Source organism: Euphorbia lathyris, chromosome 8 (assembly GCF_963576675.1).
Source record: "Euphorbia lathyris chromosome 8, ddEupLath1.1, whole genome shotgun sequence".
Classification (NCBI taxonomy): domain Eukaryota; kingdom Viridiplantae; phylum Streptophyta; class Magnoliopsida; order Malpighiales; family Euphorbiaceae; genus Euphorbia; species Euphorbia lathyris.
The window spans coordinates 30,880,122-30,895,559 of NC_088917.1; the positions used below are offsets into that span (position 1 = coordinate 30,880,122).

Below are 15,438 nucleotides of genomic sequence, written 5' to 3' on the forward strand. Positions count from 1 at the left end.
TTCTCTCACCTTCTCTCTCCTTAAATCTGCTTCTCACTCCTCAATTCTATGGATCTCCTTGTATACTTCCAATTTTTGTAAAACACACCATTCTGTACCTTCCCTTCTCTATATCTCTGCTTCCAGTTGCTTGTTTTCAATTTTATGAATTTTCCCTTTTTTCCAACTCAATTTCTGCTTTATTGGAGTGATAAATTATGGGCGGAGAAGGTGGAGCAGTGTGACGGTGAAGATTTTGGTGGAAGAAATCTCATCACAGAAATCTCAGATGTGTGGCGCTGCTTTTTTACAGAAATCTCAGATGACCGGAGCTTCTTTACCGTCTTCTTCATCGTTGAAGTAATGGGTCCGGTTATTTTTGTTCGTATCGGATGTCATTTTTGGAGTCCCAGAATTAGAAAAAAAAACACAGTATATTAATGGAGTTCATGAAAAGCTTGATGTATTGATAGAGTCCCAAAATTTAAAAAAAAAACAAAGTATATTAATTAGTCTCAAAATTAAAAATACACAGTATATATGTATAAAAAAGTTTGAAGGAATATATGAGAAAGAGATAGATGATTTTTGATTGAAGAAATACATAGTATATATATTTTTACTGTTGTTGAAGATAATGGAAGAAACATATGAGATATAGAGAGGAAAAGAAAGGAAGATTGAGAAAGAAAGAAGATGATCGAAGAAACAGATGAGAAAGAGAGGAATAGAATATTATTTTTAATTCATGGAAGGGTATAATAGTCTTTTTAAATTAGTAAGGGTATAATGGGTCCCATTGATGTGTGTAAAAGTGGTCAAACAGTTGTTGACCAATCACTTACCGGAAAAACGCACTTAAATGTCCGGTCACCCATACTTGAGGTATATTTTTGTGACAAAATGTAATCCAGGTATCAAAGTGTGAATTGGAGTATAATTCAGGTACCTTTAATGTAATTTACCCAAATATTCCCTATAAAACAATCCTCTTCAAGTATAACTAGAGTAAACCCTGCATAAAAATACACTTATATATGTATATATATATTCAACACAACCACAACATATAAGAGGGAATTGAATCAATTATATATATATATATATATATATATATATATATATATATTCAACACAATTGCAAGACATGAAGAGGGAATTGAATCACTTAATCCTGAAACATAGTACTTCTAGAAATTTTCTTCGATTCATTAAAACATATTGCATCAAAACATACGAATTTTGCTTACAAAATATTCTGCCACTATATCTTGAACCACATTAATCTCCTCCAAATACGATTTTTTTTAGAAAAACATGCAAAAAAAGAAAGTGTAAAAATTTAAAGAATACAGTAGCCAACTTAAGAATTTAGTTAAATTAGGATTACATCTTCATCAACACTAACCTTTGATAGATTCATATAATTGTGATGTTGCACAATAAGTGGTATGCATGCAATTTAAAAGAAATCACAACTAGTAATATCTTAATAACATGTTAATTAAAATGAAAACGTTACAAGTGCAATTAAAAGAAGCTAATGAAAAAAGGTTAATAACTACAAAGATACCTATATATTTACTCTCTCGCCTTCATTATTATGATCTTGTCATGTAAAATTTATTACAACGTCTATTATTTTAGGGATATTAAATGGGAGGTGGAGTCTTATTAAATTGCTCATCATACTCTTGTCCACCACCACATCATTAATGCCAAGTATTCATCTCTTGCCTTGAAGCACAACAGAGCATTGAGGATCCGTATGGTCAGCCGTATGTAGAAAACTTTGTGTTGCTTGTGATGTTAATATGAATGGATCTTCATGATGCCCTAATCAATTATAGTTTACTAAGGTTAAGAATCCATGTTTATCCTATTGGACAACACGACTACTATCAACTCACTTACATTAAAACAAAGCAATATTAAAATCAATATAATCTAGCTCAAAAATGTATTCGAGGGCTCCATATAAAATAGGACTTTCTCTAAACTACTAATGTGCTACCCTTTGCACTAGCATATTCTAATGACAAAGCTACCAATGTAATACCACTATTTTGCATTGCCGATTTGTCATCTTGGCGCTTTGTGTAAAATGAATATCCATTAATGTTGTACTCTTCGTATGAGGTGAATCGAACTTTACAACCACATGTCAAACATTTCAACATGCCTGATACATTATTAGAGCTCAAGGATAATTGAGGCATCACTTTTTCCTTGAACCAATTTTCGAATAAGAGATTATGCAATTTTATTAATGCAGAATCAACTTTAGAAGAGTATTTAGTTTGAAGGAATGTTAAATGGTCTTCTAAATATGGATAAACTTCAGCAAGATTTTGCAGCATAGCTCCGTATTTCTCATGAATTCACTACTAATTATTATAATTTTGCTACCAATAATACCCTTACCCTAAAGCCCACATTCATGTCGAGATTTTGGGACTCTGATTTCTTGTACACCTGCTAAATATTGAGTACACCATGATGCCACCTCCTCAAACATTGTTCTTTGGACAATACTAGCTTCAGGTTTGGCTAGATTCATCAAAGTCCCTTTTAAGATGCTTATTTCCCATTCAAAATGATACATGTATATCATACGCACTAGCTCACACAATTTAATTTCACGAACCGCATGAATGAACAAACGAGGCATCACATAAAAAAATTATGGTAAAAAATACATTTCAAATCCACACATTGTCTGAATTATATCGTCCTTCAACCCATCTAATCTTGTTGGATCGGTCACTTTGGTATAAATAGTGTTGGAAAAGATACACAATCTAATAATAGCCGATATGGTGATGGTAATACATTTGATGGTAATAGCCGATATGATGATGGTAATAGCCGATATGGTTTAGTTAATTTCAATAAATAGCTAAAATTTCACAATCTAGTAATAGCCTCCTTTCAAGTCCAACGACCAACCAATTCTAGCTATTTATTGAAATTTAGCTGGTCGCTTTTATCCTCTCTAATGGTTGGCAGGTTGTTAGCAATTTTTCAAGAATTGCTAACTATTCCCACGCTATAATAATTAGAGTTGCTCTAGCATGTTTAGTCTAAATCCCAAACCCACAATTAGAAGGGGTCAGCTCATAAAGTCCAAACTCATTACATGATGGATATTTATGTTTTTCATCAAAGGCCCAAAACTTATAAATATCATCACTTGGTATTCAAGTAGGGTATTTAATTTCTTTCTACACTTTCTTACCTATCTTTTTAACTTAATCGTTAGAATGTACTCGAGAAACTGCTCAGCAAATCAGATTCCTCGAGGCACACCTCATCATATAGTACCAATATGTACTACTAACTAATCCTCGATCAATTACAAATGACATGTGGTTTAAGAAAAAGAAAAGGGGGTCGCAAATCAAATCACAAGAATTAATTAGTTAGTTGTCAAAGAAAAACTTGACAAACCTAAGACATAAAGGACTTAAAGGCCCATATTTGTGTTGCAATTGTTGACATTCTAAATCAAACCCACCAAACTTCCAACTATCCCCAATATCATATCATATGACTCTGCCATTCAAATATTCCCATGTACCTCTAGCACAAATTATTTCATTTAATATCATAATTCTCTCTATGCATTATGCCACGTGTCTCCCTCTAATTTGGAGGATTAATGATCAATCAAAAAAATTATATCTTTTAGTATCAATTATCTCTGGTACCATCTTTCTTTGAATTGGTAAGGTACATTTCACTTTAACTTATTTAATCTCATCTGAGACACACGATCTAGCGAATCCAATGGCCTATAACTAAGAAATGACATAACTAGAGCTTTTTTAAATCATACTCACAGTAGCCCTAATCAAACCCAAAGGTCAAAGGAATTGGGTATTAAAGTTTTTACCTTTGGATTGGATTGGATTGAACTCAATAAACAACGAGGGCAGACAGATTGGTGCTTTCCAGAGAGGCTATTTGTCAAAAGTTGCAAACCTAACTTCTTCATAGAAACTTTCTTTTCATATTGGGTTGCATCATTTCTGATCATTTTTTGAAAGAAAGGACGAGTCTTTTGAGCATTTGCAGGTGAAATTAGGGTTGGTGATGTGATAAGAGTGGTTGAGGGTCTGTAAGAAAGCCAATGCGAGTTTTTGGGTTGTTGATATTTCAGGTAGGAATCGATGTCGTGGGCTGGCCCAGATGATGTTTTCCTCTCTACTTCACTTGCCAGCTATCTTGACAGTAATCTCTCTCTCTCTTTGTCTCAACATTGTTGTGCCTATATCTGTGTTTTGTGCGGATGCATTGTGAATGTTGTTCGGTAGAAAGGGAAGCCGATGCAATTAGTCTGTTGGATGATTGACACTTTCTTGGGATTTCTTAATTCAACATTTTGAGATAGTGGGTTGCTACAAATTCTTTAGATTAATATTTCCCTTGAGGCAGTTTTTGTTTTTTACCTGTTTTCGTGTATTAGGCGTACAGTTGGAATGTTTGTGTGATACTTATAATGACTTTAATCAGGTGAAGTAGTTTTACAACCCTTTGCCAGTAATATAGTTATTGGGAGCTTTAAATGATGGTAGAGTGAATAGATTGTCAAGAAAAAGTGTGTCCTGATGAACATAACAAAAGAATGACAATAGATGTCCAATTTCTGATCCATGTTCTTAATTAATCTGGATTTTCCTGTATTGTAATACATCTTGATGGAAATGGAAATGGCAATGTATTCTGACTTTGTTAACATTGAGGAATTCTGGTTTAAATGTAACTCTATTAACAGTTTCATATGCTTATTGGCACAAGGCACTTGTGTCTTTTGAGAGTTTAACTGCTTGAAATATTTTATCCCTTTTGCAGAAAAACTTCTTGTCTTGCTGCGAGATGGTCGAAAACTCTTAGGGCTATTACGATCTTTTGACCAATTTGGTAGTTCATCCATTTCAAACATTAAACTATGTTTTCATTTGTTATTTTTACCCCTCTTTTGAGCCTTGGTTGCTGATAGAAAATCTCTTTCCTATGAACAGCTAACGTCGTTCTCGAAGGTGCATGTGAACGAGTTATAGTTGGAGATCTTTATTGTGACATCCCATTAGGTTTATATATAATTCGTGGGGAGAATGTTGTTTTAATTGGAGAATTGGTATTGTATGCCATCCCTTCTTTATGATTTATGTTGATTATTTCCGAACAATTGGTTAAATTTTTTTCATGACGTTTTATAGGATGTGGAGAAGGAGGAGCTTCCCTCTTGTATGACGCGTGTGCCGGTTGAAGAGATTAAAAGGGTAAGTGTCATGTGTGTTGAATTCTGATATGCAGATGTCACATGGCCCAGTTATCATTTTGCTACTTTAATTGTGTGGCTCATAGTTGAAACTAGTGAAAATCGCATTACGTAGTTCTTAAATTGTACTTGAATTATGTCTTTTCAGGAATGATAAGATTACTCTACTGTGTCATGTGGTGATATCTTAGGTTTACTTGGGGTAATTTGATAGTTTACCTGGTCTGAAATTATTTATGATTATGAAAAGTTGAGAAAATTAAGCAACTTGTATAATTCCTAGTATCTGAAATCTTACTTATAGCAGGTCAGCAGCCTCCTGGCATGTATTCAAGCATTTCAATCTATGGCTTCATCTATAATATAATCCTTAGGCTTATTATTGTTATTATAGGTTTACGTTTATTGAATAAACGCGTTTGGTCAACACCCAAAATGGGGAAAATGATAAAAGTTTAGCAATCACTTAAGAGCATTTAGGGAAAATTTCTTACTTGGTAAATAGTCTAAATACTATATTAAGTTGTGTCCATAATTTCTGGCGCATTGGAAAATGTTAGAGAATTCTCAACTATGCTTGCTAGAACATGCTCAACATAGACTGAGCTGGAACAAAGATTAAGGTGTGCAAGAGATGTTAGTACTTATTAAATTGTTGAACCAGAAAGCAATATAAATATGTTGAATAACTGGAAAAGTTGTACTGCTATTTCACAATGATTACCAGGTCATACAGATCTACTGCTATTTCAAACCTATAAATCTGATACTTATAACTGGAAAAAGAAAAGGGTCATTGACAAACTAGAATGAGATACTTCTGTCATGCTTTGGGACAGTTCAAACGCCTCGTGTTTTAGAATGAACTTTGTAGAAACTGCCTAGTGGTAGTGGAAAATTTATGTTCTGTATTGTGGTTGGAAATCATCGGAGGAACATTGAGACGGTTTTCTGTTTGCTAAAAAATTCTCAAGTATGATACCAAACCAAGTTGAAATCAGCCTTTTCAGGACAAGTTTGATTTCAATATGGAATTAAATGAAATAAGCATGTTTTACACTATGTATTTATAAATAACAAATCATCTCTTGATATGGTTCCACAAAACTCAGTAAATAAGAAGTATTTATGTCTTCTTTATAACCAAAAATAGCATAATCTTAGGTTATTTTTTGTAACAATTTTTCAGTTATTATTATTATAAATGGAATAGGGTCTGCCAGAATGACAAGTACACATAATTTTCCATAATAAGCTTGTTAATTATCCTTGATGAGCTTATGTCAATCTGATCTGATCACACCTATGAAGCACGGACTCGGGTGCGGACACGGGTGCGGACACGGAAAACGGCATTTTTAGAAAATCCGAGACACGGGTGCGGCGGGACACGGCAAATTTATATAATTAATTATATATATTAGATATAAAAATATATAAAAAACTTGCTAATTATACATATATTAGATATAAAAAATATATTTGTACTGCTTGGCTGAAGAAGAAACCAAGTCTGAAATTAGAGGAGGGAGATGAAGACTGTTCAGTCATGGAGCAAGGGAGATGAAGACTGAACAAGGGAGATGAAGAATGGATCGCGAATTGTGAAAGGCAGGAGATGAAGAATGAACAAGGAAGAATCGTGAAAGGCAGGAGATGAAGAATGAATCGCAAATTGCGAGTCGCAGGAGATGAAAAATGAATCGCGATTCGCAGGAGATGAATGAATCAAATCACAGGAGAAATAGAGAGAAAGAAAATCTCAAAAGAAATTGCAGAGATTCTTCAAAGAAATCCCAAAAGAAATTGCAGATGAAGAATCGCGAAAGACATTGCAGGAGAATTGTGAACCGCAGGAACCCTAAATTTTCACCTATTTTCACCTTAGCCGAGTCCCATCCGTGTCCCGCCGAGTTCCATCCGTGTCACTGCCGAGTCCCATCTTCCGGCCGTGTCACCGCCGAGTCCGGCCGAGTCCCGCCGAGTCGCCGAGTCCGGCGAGTCCGACACGGCCACGGCGACCCTGGGGAAGAGTCCGTGCTTCATAGGATCACACAAATAAGTTTGAAATGGAATAACTTGTTTGCAGCCTTGCTAGATAGATATATGATTTCGTCTACTGCTGTGTTCCAAATTTATCCTTTAGTTGTGCTCAGAATGTAATTCTTTTTGCTATGTACTTGTGTGAATTTGTGTTGTATGGCTTATGAAAAGCTGAATGTGAAATCTGTGACAGGCTCAAAAGGCAGAGAGGGAAGCTACAGATCTAAAGGGTACGATGAGAAGACGAATGGAGTTCCTTGATTTTGAGTAATAGGTGCTTCCATCATGTCTTGAATTTCTGCAAATATTGGAGCGGCGATTATCCAGAAATATTTTGGAACATGGATTCATGTTCTTTCTTAATTGTTGGGAGGAAGAAAGAAAATAAAGTAGCAGTTGAACTTGATTTGGTGGGTTGCTATATCAGAGGCAATGATGATTGGTTTGCCTTGCCTGAGTAGCTTTTCTCTCAGAGTAGTTTGATATGCAAAGCACATGGTTATGCTCTTTAGTTTTTTGGAAGGGCCGGTCTAGGTTTCACCTTGTTAGAAGATTGCGCAATTTCTCAAGTTTGATGCCACATTGTACATCATCTTCTCTTATCAAATATGCTAACTTTGTTTCTGGGTTATCATTACTATGAATCTAAGCAATTGCTGCTTTCTGTAAGTTCTTCAGTGAGGGAAACCAATTACATTTTATTTTATCCCCTGTCAATTTACACTCGAGCTTGTTTGGTTCACACGCTGCTTTTTTATGCTTAGTGTTGTTGATATGTAGTAAATTTTAGTTGATTTTTGTGTAAAAAGTAAGTTGTTTTTAATTCTTAGTAAATCTCCTGAAAGATAAAAAGTAGCTCCGACCAATATAAACAAACAAACACTCAATGAAGTATAATCTTCATGATAGTTGAAAGATCAAAATTGCAGAGCTATTAAATTGAAACTTAAGGGGTTGATATTATATATGAAAAGAGGTAAGCAATTGATTAGTTTCTAAGTTCTAACCTATTACATTAGTCTATTTATTATATTCTATGATTCTTAAATTTTGTCTTAATTAATTCTTTTTTACATTAAGTTTTATCTTAATCATTTTCTTTAAATTTGTGGTTTAAATTTGTTAGAAAAACAGGTTTTAGTTTAGCTTTTTTTGGTAGAAATTGTTGTATAAACTTTTCACTACATGCTTCAGTCTAGAGTTGTTAAAACTGCAACAACACATTAACAGTTCTATCAATAAATTAAAATCAAACTGTCAAAAGAGCTGCAATCTAACAGTTGATTAATTTTGACATACCAATATTTAAAAACAACATCAGCATTCGGAAGAAAGAAGAGATAATCCTCAAGCAGTGATGGTGAGTAAAGAGATAAGAGATTGGTGATTGGGAAACAGCGAAATGAGATAAGATGGTGTTGCTAGCTCAAAATCCTCAAACTGAAAAGCAGGTGCACAAGTGCAGCCTACAAGGGAGTAGTGCCTCTCGCTGTCCCTCGCCGGAGTTTTGGTAATACTCCCGTCGGAGGATACAATGTAATCATTGGATGGAAATGCACCAAACCACACATTTGGAGGTACTGTGTACTGTAGTTGCTGGTTATCTCCTATTAGATCACTTCCAAGCTTTGTTAGTTTCACTTTCCCATCTTTCTCATTTAATTCCAATACCTGAAACACCATTCATTTTGTATAAACAAAAAGTTCAAATGCTGATTCTAGAATCAAGAGTATGAACAACTGGTCCTGGTATAACAGTTGGAAAATAAAAACTTTCCTATCAATGATTGAACAAGGCTTGTAAATATTGGAAAGACCAGTTTTGGTTTTGTGATATGATATATTGCTAATGTTCACTTAACATATATTCCATCCCATCATCAACAATAGTGAAAAAATAGGATAAATTACACCCATGACCCCCAAAAACGGATATAAAAGTCCATGAACTTTAACTTGTACAGTCTGTTCAGATGAAGGTTTTTGAAGGTAAATAATGGAAGGTTAACTAGCTAACCCTGCTTGGAAAGAAGGGTTATTACTCTAGGAACCACCAACACGGTAATCGTACAGATACGGGTGCGGCAAACGGATTTTTTAAAAAATGTGATACACGGATATGGCGGGCACACCCTAAAGTTATATATATATAGATTATAAATAACACTCATAAGTCATTATAAAACATAAATAACATCCATAATAAGCCATTAGTTAATAGAAAAGAAACATTTAATACTTCAAACTATTTAAACTATTGTGTTCTTTAGGTTGTTATTTCTTTTTTTATTAGGATTTTATTTTATTTTTTATATATCAACCCCTCTTTTATTAAAAAAAATTATTAAATAAAACCCTCTATATTCTACTTAATTAACTCAGAAGTTGTGTCCCATTGTTCACATATTAAAGAAAGAAAAAAGAAGGGACACTTATTTTGGAGTGTCGGATGCATGTCCCCAGAGTGTCCAGAGTACCCGACACTCGTATGTTAACCTCTTAAGAGTATCAATGCTTCCAATGTTTTTAGGAAGGGAGGGATTTCAAAGATTAATGAAAGGTTAAAAAATCTTTGTAAGTTCCATTCCATTTAAGATACGATGGAAATGGTATTCTAAGCAATTTTTAATTCTTGAACTTTTTTGATTTTGAAGTAATTTAGGTGTTACTTGGTTAGAAAAAGAGAATGTAACTATTTATAGAAAAAGAAAAAAACTCTCAAAATAGTGATTTGTAAAATCGAAAATGTTGATTTCATTAGAAATGTGGTACTAAACAACTTTAATTCTCAGACTTTTCTATTTTAAGACCGGCATTGGTCATTTATATTCCTAAAGGACTTTTATATCCGGTTCTCAAATTGAAGGGCCACAAAAAAAAACAAGGCTAAATTTGAGGGGGGCTATAAGTATAATTTACCCTAAAAAGGACAGCATATGTTATAATCAGAAGCAATAAGTTCTCCAAGTCCAACATAAATGGCAGAACCAAAGGGATACAGAATGAATAATAACATCGAGGGCATGTGAATCATAAATGTGCATAGGACAACTGCAACCAAGATCATAATAGGGAGAAGAAAGCTAAAATCAATATGACAGTGAAACTGAAAAGATCACATGAATATGAATAAGCAATAAATGGCATAATCACAGTTACCGTGAGTGGTTCTCCTAAATAGAAATGCCAGGTTTCTGCACATGGGATCCGGTGAAGGTGTGACACACTCCCACTTGGTAACAAGAAATATATAGCTGTGCTCACTGCCCGACTCACTTTATCTGCACAATACTCACAACTCTCATCAATTTATCCACTTCAGTTAGGCTTCTCCCGGTATCTCAATCCAATATAATTCAAAGCAGTTCGCCACGATAAAGCTTACACGGTTTAAAGCAATCCAAACTCCAAAGAAATCAAATCAAAAGGAAAGAAACTCCAAAATTTCCAACAAACAATCAAAATATTCAATTGATGGATTCAGATGGATACGACATAGATTGGAATTGGTAACAAAAGGATCCATTGATTTAACCGTTCCCAGATTCAAATTATATGAGATTTGCTACTACTTACATTCAGGTGGAAGTTGGGAGGTGGAGAGAGTGACAGATCCATCTCTAAAGGTTTCCGAGTAGAATCCGCCTTCCGGGTGAGGCTGAAGATCCAATTTTTTCACCATTTCGGAAGTAGAAGCCATCGATTCGCGAAAGTCACTTCTCTCCTGCTGCACGATCCTTATTTTAAACACTCTCCATTTTCATTTTCAAAGTTTGGTAAGAAAATATGGGGGTAAATTACACCCATGGCTACTGAACTTTAACCATTTTCACATTATGGCCACTGAACTTTATTTCTTCCCGTTATGGCCACTAAATTTTACACTTTTTAATATCGGTGGTCACTCAATTTTAACTAACTTCTTAAAATGACCTTTACCGATCTTTAACGACCTCAAAATGAAAATATTCAAGAATTAAAGTTGTTCAGAACGATATTTACCATAAAACCACATTTTTTATTTTCAAAAATCACAATTTTTAGAGCTTTCTCTCTCTAAAAATTTACTTTCTCTCCTAACTAAACAACACTGAAATGATCTTAAAACAAAAAATTTCAAGAATTAAAGTTCTTTAGAAAATCATTAACACTTTGGATTTTTTATTTTTAGCCAACAACGGTCGTTTTGAGGTGTTAAGTGGCCACCGGTGTTAAAAAATGTAAAGTTCAGTGGTCATAATGTGAAAATGGGTAAAGCTCAGTGGCCATGGGTGTAATTTAGCCGAAAATATGGCTTTCAGAGAGCTAAACGACACGCTGTCGTGAACCAATGACCAGTCGTTTTAATAACTCATGTTGACCAAGAACATGTGAACAAATGTGAAATAAACGCAGAGACGATGTTGTTCATCTGAACAACAAACCACAGCAAAAAAATTCTTATGATTTGTTTTAAATTAAAACCTCTCAGCTATAATATTTTCATGGAATTGCAAATTCTATTCTTCACGTCTCATAATTTTCAGTTTTATATTGATTAAGCTCAAGGTGTAAAATCCAGTCTCCAGTTTAATTAAAAACAGGTTAGTCAGTCCAATGGAATTAAAATCCTTCGCGGAGATAAAAAACAATTAAGACACAATCAAAATCATACCAAACTCGAAGAGTAGCATATAAAAGTGTCAAAGCTAAAAAAGTTCCTAAAAACAACCATAAAGCTTATCTGTTTTGGAATTCTTATACCATAATCTGAACTAGAATATTTAACCATACCCTGTATAGTGTTTAAAACGCAAACCAAAATGAATACTTACATCTAGGTGGAAGGTGAGATGTAGAGAGAGTGAGAGATGCGTCTCTAAATGTTTCCCAATATAATCCACCTTCTGGGTTTGGCTCAAGATTCAATTTTTTCACTATTTCTGCAGTAGAGGCCATTGTAAATTCAATTTATTAACAAAGATTATCACAATCACTTGTTTATTTTGATGTCAGCTATCAGCTACGAGTCGAATGAGAAACAGGCCAATGATTCTAGAAAGCAACTCAAAAATCTCTTGTCAATCAGCTAATTTCTATTTACCTCTGAGCTCTTCCTTGATACAAGAAATACAATATTTTTCCAATTGTGTCAGACAGAAATTTCATTTCCCTTTGCTTTTGGGTAGTTGGCCACAAGGATTAAAGAAGGGAAGTTTAGTCTTCTGTTCGGAGTTCTAAACCACTTGTCAGAGGTGGCTGCCACAGAACATTAGGCACCAGAATGTATGATCCGGAGAATTGCAACTTTCCACAAGCAAATATTAATTCAAAATTCAGCACATCCAACTCAATATTATTCAACAAAGAAATTTATTTATGAGTAAGCTTATTCTTATTTATAACTTTCCACAATAGTACATCACCAAAATAAAAATATCCAATTTATTCAGCAACATATTTAGATACATTTGAAATTCCCTGGAAAGCTCTACAACATTAAGGCCTCTCTATTTTTGATCCCTCATGAGAAACAAACAAAGGGAACAAGAATTTTTTAAATCACTCAACCAGCCAAATAAACGGTAGACACCAAAACACAGATCAACCTTGAAATACTCTCTTCAGAGAATTCCCTATCCCAGCACCAACAGCTTCAGCCAAGTACCTTGCCTGCAATAAAGTCACCACATTGTGGTCTTTTCTTAACAAGGCTAATTTGACAAATAAAGAACAACAAGGAGAAAACTGAATGAAAGTACCTCTTGAATTGACTTCTTCAGATCAAAAGCATCTTTCACTCTATGATCCAAGAACGCCCATGTATCACGAAAATCTGTCAGAAACGAAATGAGGTCAAAACGTGAAACATGTTACACTCCCATTTATCACCAAATAAATGAAAATAATTATATATATATAGTCAAAGAGAGAAGGCAGCCTCTCTCTTTGGCAGCATCAAGGAAATACATTTAGAAATCCATAGCAGGGCAGTCAAAAGAGTCGAGAAAATTGCGCAACCAACAAATTGCAACCATACTTCAAACTCTCTCCATATGTGATTCACTTTTTATTTGGTCATATAAAGACAAAGTCTAGAAAACAAACCCGGGGAACTATCAGTGAGCATGTAGATCTCAGTTGTCGAGTATATTCCTCCTAGAACAGTTCTCTTTGCATACCAATCAATATCAGAGGATTCATCACCAGTAGCATGCCAGATTTCATCTAGCAGTACTGCCCGCTGCTTGAAGCTTGTGGCCGCATTTGATGGGTGTGCCTGTGGGAAAGTAATATAACCAAAATAAGGACATCCTCACATGTATAACATTACTTCTTTACATAACAAGAAAGGGTATAGAGCACAGTACTTGGATACTCAGTGCTTGGGGCCACTTTGATATGTAGGGAGCTTGCATTTCTAGGCGAATCCTGACAAGCTTTGAGATGCGCTCACTGGGTACCAAGTTATTTAGTTCCTCTCCTGATTCAATTCTATCAATAAGCTGCTGCAAGCATTCATCCATGAAAAACTGTAAAAAGAAAAAGAACTGATGTCATTATCACAATGCTGATACATACATACAGGAAATTTGCAGGCATTCTGAAACTGAACCAATATAATTGAGCATTAGTCAAAAAAATTCTCCCAATTGTTTTTTCCTTCCCTCTCATTTTCTGTGATTCTTTTTCATACAGGGAATAGCAGCTCAACTCACAGAAAGACAAACATATTCAAGACCCGTGAATTTTAACATATCACAGCATGTTCAGGCATCTCAACCTCACTCAAGAGGTTTCCCCTGTTCTATCTATAGGAGGGATAATAATAGAAAAAACATCAATAATCGAGAAAACGCTATGTGCAATCAAAAGAGTCCCTTAGAAATTGTTAATTGGTTCTCATTCAAACTGCAGAGAAGCTGCAGGTAAAATATACGGCTCAAATCAAGAGTAACACAAGAATTAAAAAGCTTTCCAAAGACCATATGTAAGTAAAACTCAATAAATCAGAGGTACAATCAGTTAAACTTATTCCCCAAATAAAATCAGAGGTAGAATCAGTCAAACTTATTCCCCAAATAAGATCAGATGTAATCAATGAGTAAATGCAACGAAAAACAGCATCCAAAAACTCGTATTTCCCAAATAACAAAGTGGCAGGTGAAGTAGTACAACTGCGAAAGAAAATTATACCTCCACTAATGCAGCCTCTTTTCGAGGGAAAGATCCGACCAGGGCCGGGGAGACACCAGCATCCCTTGCGCCAGCAATCATGGCTTCTTCAGTCCATCCCAATCTTATCTGCAACAGCCCGATTAAACTACATTCTTAGGATCACACCATTTAAATGAAAATTGAATCTGCTCATTGGCTGCTTCGTTGTGTTTCTCAAACCTATTAACGAAAATAGCATCTTCTCCTTATCCTAGTTTTAATGGTCGAATCAGCAAAAGAAACAAAACTCAAATAAAAAAGAATTGTGAGAAGTGCAGACCACATGTCGTAGTGAAGCTTGAAGTACGCGAGCTTGCTCATCTTCGTACTCAGCTCTCGGTATCCGCCTCTCGTGAGGTTGATGATGTCCAGCCGTAGATGACGTTGACCAACTTGACGACGACGACGTTGATGATGACGATGCAGTAGAATTCGACTGGTTAGGCGTGGCGTTTAAATTCACTGGCGGGATTTGATTTTGATTATTAGGGTTTTGATCGAAATTTAAATTAGGATTTCCTGACGTGCAATATCGAGAACCGGTAACGGAAGTTTGAGCGTTAACTAATCCGAGGCGACCGCAACTACTCTTAACGACATTGGCACCGGAGAGCAGACGCCTTGCCGCCGTTCTATACATTATTAGTATCAATCACTTTGATTATTAGGCTGTGAGGATGAACGAAGCTGGGAGCAGAAGGGGGAAAAAAAGGATGCAGCGTAAAATTCTTCTTTTACATATAACAGGGCAAACGATCCGCGAGTTTCTGGGATCCACGTAGCTAAAATAATATCATTACACGTGTCAACACATCTGCCACCATTTTTCTCTTGCTTTGACTTGGCAATCCCTCATCTTTCTCTCTTTCAAATATCGAATATGGTTTTGGTTTTTCATATTTTGTTTGGGGGCAGTGTTTTAAAGACCAAATCGG

The 15,438-nt window shown here is 35.1% G+C and overlaps 3 protein-coding genes across 3 annotated transcripts; 1 reads left to right on the forward strand and 2 right to left on the reverse strand.

Annotated features, from left to right (window-relative positions):
* Positions 1–3,811: 3,811 nt before the first annotated feature.
* LOC136203688 (sm-like protein LSM1A) lies at positions 3,812–8,048 on the forward strand. Its single transcript, XM_065994887.1, has 5 exons — positions 3,812–4,212; positions 4,834–4,902; positions 5,004–5,119; positions 5,202–5,264; positions 7,500–8,048. The coding sequence occupies exons 1-5, from the start codon at positions 4,152–4,154 to the stop codon at positions 7,575–7,577; spliced, it is 387 nt and encodes a 128-aa protein (XP_065850959.1). The 5' UTR covers positions 3,812–4,151; the 3' UTR covers positions 7,578–8,048.
* A 475-nt stretch (positions 8,049–8,523) lies between these two features.
* Positions 8,524–11,059, reverse strand: LOC136202907 (uncharacterized). Its single transcript, XM_065993890.1, has 3 exons — positions 10,883–11,059; positions 10,466–10,587; positions 8,524–8,977 (listed from the first exon to the last, which is right to left on the reverse strand). Exons 1-3 carry the CDS (start codon positions 11,004–11,006, stop codon positions 8,654–8,656), a joined length of 570 nt encoding a protein of 189 aa, XP_065849962.1. The 5' UTR covers positions 11,007–11,059; the 3' UTR covers positions 8,524–8,653.
* Positions 11,060–12,707: 1,648 nt separating this feature from the next.
* On the reverse strand, positions 12,708–15,234 carry LOC136204106 (uncharacterized). The gene is made up of 6 exons (XM_065995303.1): positions 14,784–15,234; positions 14,483–14,590; positions 13,657–13,818; positions 13,394–13,565; positions 13,048–13,121; positions 12,708–12,958 (listed from the first exon to the last, which is right to left on the reverse strand). The coding sequence occupies exons 1-6, from the start codon at positions 15,141–15,143 to the stop codon at positions 12,890–12,892; spliced, it is 945 nt and encodes a 314-aa protein (XP_065851375.1). The 5' UTR covers positions 15,144–15,234; the 3' UTR covers positions 12,708–12,889.
* Positions 15,235–15,438: the final 204 nt, after the last annotated feature.

Bases quoted from the DNA above. Each gene is read 5' to 3' on its own strand.
- LOC136203688 (XM_065994887.1), top strand. From the start codon at position 4,152: ATGTCGTGGGCTGGCCCAGATGATGTTTTCCTCTCTACTTCACTTGCC. The intron at 4,213-4,833 runs GTAATCTCTCTC...TCCCTTTTGCAG, and splicing joins ACTTGCCAGCTATCTTGACA to AAAAACTTCTTGTCTTGCTG. The intron at 4,903-5,003 runs GTAGTTCATCCA...TCCTATGAACAG, and splicing joins ACGATCTTTTGACCAATTTG to CTAACGTCGTTCTCGAAGGT.
- LOC136202907 (XM_065993890.1), bottom strand. From the start codon at position 11,006: ATGGCTTCTACTTCCGAAATGGTGAAAAAATTGGATCTTCAGCCTCAC. The intron at 10,588-10,882 runs GTAAGTAGTAGC...AGTATTGTGCAG, and splicing joins CTCCCAACTTCCACCTGAAT to ATAAAGTGAGTCGGGCAGTG. The intron at 8,978-10,465 runs GTAACTGTGATT...ATGGTGTTTCAG, and splicing joins ATTTAGGAGAACCACTCACG to GTATTGGAATTAAATGAGAA.
- LOC136204106 (XM_065995303.1), bottom strand. From the start codon at position 15,143: ATGTATAGAACGGCGGCAAGGCGTCTGCTCTCCGGTGCCAATGTCGTT. The intron at 13,566-13,656 runs GTACTGTGCTCT...ACTTTCCCACAG, and splicing joins CCCAAGCACTGAGTATCCAA to GCACACCCATCAAATGCGGC. The intron at 13,122-13,393 runs GTTTGTTTTCTA...CGTTTCTGACAG, and splicing joins GCTCACTGATAGTTCCCCGG to ATTTTCGTGATACATGGGCG.